We start from the raw sequence: 3,392 nt of genomic DNA, 5'->3' as shown, positions 1-3,392 counted from the left end.
ACAGGATTAACTCAATCTTTCTTGAAGGACTCAGTAGAATAAGAAGCCCTATTTATTTTTTTATTTTTTTAAATGAAGCTATCTATTTCAGATCTAACCATGCCAAGTAAGAGGCAAAATAGGGGAAAAGGCAAAACAATCTGTCTTGATTATTTTCGCTTTGCAAGGAAGTAAGACTTTCATAGAGAATAGCTTGCTAAATTCTTGATGAGTTATCTAATAAATTTCATTATACACACACACACACACATGGAGAGAGAGAGAGAGAGAGAGAGAGAACATAATTGGATCATCAAGGTACATTCAATGGAAAGAACTGTTCCCTGCTATGGGAAATAATTCTGTTTATGGGATGTCCCCACCAAATGATCATCCAAACATTTAAAAAAAAAAAGTAATTACTGTTTAGCAATCATCAATAAATTCTTGAGGAAACTTTCTGAGAAACCCCAAAATATATGAAGATCAGACATAACAAGCTTCTTTGGACTTCAGAGGAGGGAACATTACAATTGGACTGCACTTCTCTTTTTCTCCTGAAGGTGGCTGTCAATACACATTGCTAGATGGGTAATTAATTTTTCCTTAGCACTTTGCCTTTACAAGAGCACATACAACAGTGTCTTGTATATGAATATTTACAACTTGAGAAAAAATGCATTCTTTTTAAAGCAGTTGCTATGCAACCTTCGTTGAATGAATGAATGAATGAATGAATGAATGAATGAATGAATATATATATATATATATATATATATGACAAAAATCAAATTATAACAAAGTAATAGATTCACAAAATGTTAATATCTAATAAAACCCATTCCTGGGAGGTTTGTTTCAATTCAGTTATAAATAAGTTTCTGCAATAATAATAAATAACAAGAAAAGTATGGGTCCAACATATAATTCACTCATGTGAATTTTTTAGAAGGGGCAGAAAAGGAAGAAAAATTAGACCCATGTCCTTTGAGAAATGTCTCCTTCCATTGAATGAGCAGGTGCTATGAAGCAAAGACAGCCCTGGGCCTAATTCCAAGAGCCCCTTGTCATCCATTAGTTTAGACTTCAGGGGATGGTAATTTGCTTTTTCCCAGTAGGGAAGAGAAAGAGGGAGGGAGGGAGGGAAGGGAGGAGGAATCCTCCCAATCTTTGCTGCAGTATAACACATAAGCTCTCTGTGTATCTTGTCAAATATGCATTTTATTCTCTATTAAAATATAATGATGGAAGTTAATGTATCAACTCTCTCTCTTTCGCTCTGTGTGTTTACATACATATGATTTTGCATGTCTATACTGAAAATACAAAAGTAATGTCATTCAGATTCATCATAGAGCAAAGGCACTCTGCATATCTTTATCTGACTTCATAAAACTCCACACTATCAATATCAATTACTTCCTTTTTCAGTTAAAAATATCATTATGATCTGTGACTTTTTTTAAAATTAAACATTCTAAAGAGTTATGATACATACCAAAGCAGAGATAATCCACTATGAATAGCTGTAATGCAAAAAGCAGAAAAAAAGAAGTTCTCTAAAGTTGTAATTTGGCAAGCTTTTGTGGCACAACTTGAAGAAGAGGACCAATCAATCTCTGTCTTATGAGTTTACAACATAGTGTGTTCAGAGTTACTCTGTCCATTGCTGCTTCACAAAGCTTCTTCAGAAAGGCATCCCCTCTTCTTAAGGAAGCTCTAAAAGGACTGGGATTTCAGGAGGCAGTTCCACATTCCACCAATTTTCGGAAACTTTTTCGGAACGTATCATCCAAAAAGGCATAAAGAAATGGGTTGAGGCAACTGTTAGCATAACTCAATGTGGTGATGAAATAGGAGATTCCAATAACTAGTGGAGTTTGTGGGATGTCAGTAGTGAGAGCTACCACTGTGCTGAGGTGATAGGGAGTCCAACAGAACAGGCAAACTCCCAAGATGATCAATACCATTATCATCACTTTCTTTTTTGCTTTGTCCAAGGCTTTAGCATTGCTATGGAGGTGCATATGCCTTAGCTTGTAGAGCATGGTGCTGTACAGGATGCAAATGGTGGATACTGGGATGGCAAAACCCAAGATCAGGGTGTAGAGGCGGCTCACTTTCCACCAGAAGCTTTCTGGATTGGGAAAGACAAAGACACACTGGGAACGTCCATCTTCCGTATGTATCTTAGCAAAAAAACTGAATGGCAAGATAATGATGGTGACAAAAACCCAAACAGACAAACTCACTGTTTTGGCAGCCCTGTAGGTTCGATATGTCATTTTCTTTGACTTGATAGTGGCAACCACCACCAGGTATCGATCAATGCTCATGACTGTTAGAAAATAAATACTTGAAAAAGTGTTGTATTGATCAATTGAGATAATCAGTTTACACATGAATTCACCAAAGGGCCACTGGAGCAGCAGGTAATCAGCTATATTGATAGGAAGCACCAAAGTAAAAAGCTCATCGGCAATTGCCAAATTTAGGATGAAAATATTAGTGACTGTCTTCATTTTGGGTGCTTTCAAGATAACATAAATGACTGCAGAATTTCCAGTAAGCCCCACAGCACAGATCATTGAGTAGATGATAGGCACAGCAATATAGAACTTGGGGATCAGTTGAGGGGTGGATGAATTGTGTGTGTGGTGTCCAGTCCTATAGAAAGTCTCATCTACACCAGCACAGGAAGCATTGAGCTCAGATTGGAAGGGAAAATTATTCATGTCTAGACTAACACTAATCCGTTTCCTCTGAGAGATGCAGTTTAGTTTAGGTATGCCTAGTTGGTACAGATCTTTTATAAATTCTTGGAGATGAGAACAATCCATTTGTAATTCACAGGAGTGGAGATATGTGTCACAGACTTCATTCTTACAGTTTCTTGGATAAGCTGATTTTCATCTAAGTGACCTTTCCCAGCCCATTCTTTTTTACGGATAATATAGTCCTTCAGTCAAACAGTTTTTCCACCATGCTTTTTTTTTCTTTTTAGCTTGATACTTTGGATCCCTCCATTCACCAGATTCCCTAAAGAAAATAATATTTACATTTACATCAGTAAGTTTCAAATGTCTTTAAGGATGAAGCGGCACCGTCATGGAATGTATGACAATTATACTTAAGCACACAATTCCTTTCTTTTTTCTGTTTTATTAACTCTCTTTTCTTGTCTTGCACAGAGGTTAGATTCTATACAAATCCCTGCTTGTACATGATAATGAGACTAGATTAAAAGCACGCTCACGTGAATGAAATGTTCTAACTCAGACTGTCTTCCACCTACACATGCTACAGATGACCCCGTATTCACTCACAGGCATTCTCTTTCAGAAGGTTTATTGCTACAGCACAATTTATGAGTTAATCTTTAGAACCTTTTCAAATCCCTTACCTTCATAGTT

The 3,392-nt window shown here is 36.7% G+C and overlaps 1 protein-coding gene across 1 annotated transcript; it reads right to left on the bottom strand.

Moving 5' to 3' along the window:
• Nucleotides 1-1,715: 1,715 nt before the first annotated feature.
• NPBWR1 (neuropeptides B and W receptor 1) lies at nt 1,716-2,714 on the bottom strand. The gene has a single exon (XM_007444111.1). It carries the CDS (start codon nt 2,712-2,714, stop codon nt 1,716-1,718), a length of 999 nt encoding a protein of 332 aa, XP_007444173.1.
• Between the last annotated feature and the right edge of the window lie 678 nt (nt 2,715-3,392).

Source organism: Python bivittatus, unplaced genomic scaffold (genome assembly GCF_059951505.1).
Source record: "Python bivittatus isolate LINGU-HERP-01145 unplaced genomic scaffold, Pbiv_v1 ctg000840_np1212, whole genome shotgun sequence".
NCBI classification, from domain to species: domain Eukaryota; kingdom Metazoa; phylum Chordata; class Lepidosauria; order Squamata; family Pythonidae; genus Python; species Python bivittatus.
The sequence above is the reverse complement of the archived record's forward strand: the minus strand, read 5'-3'. Positions and strand labels throughout refer to the sequence as shown.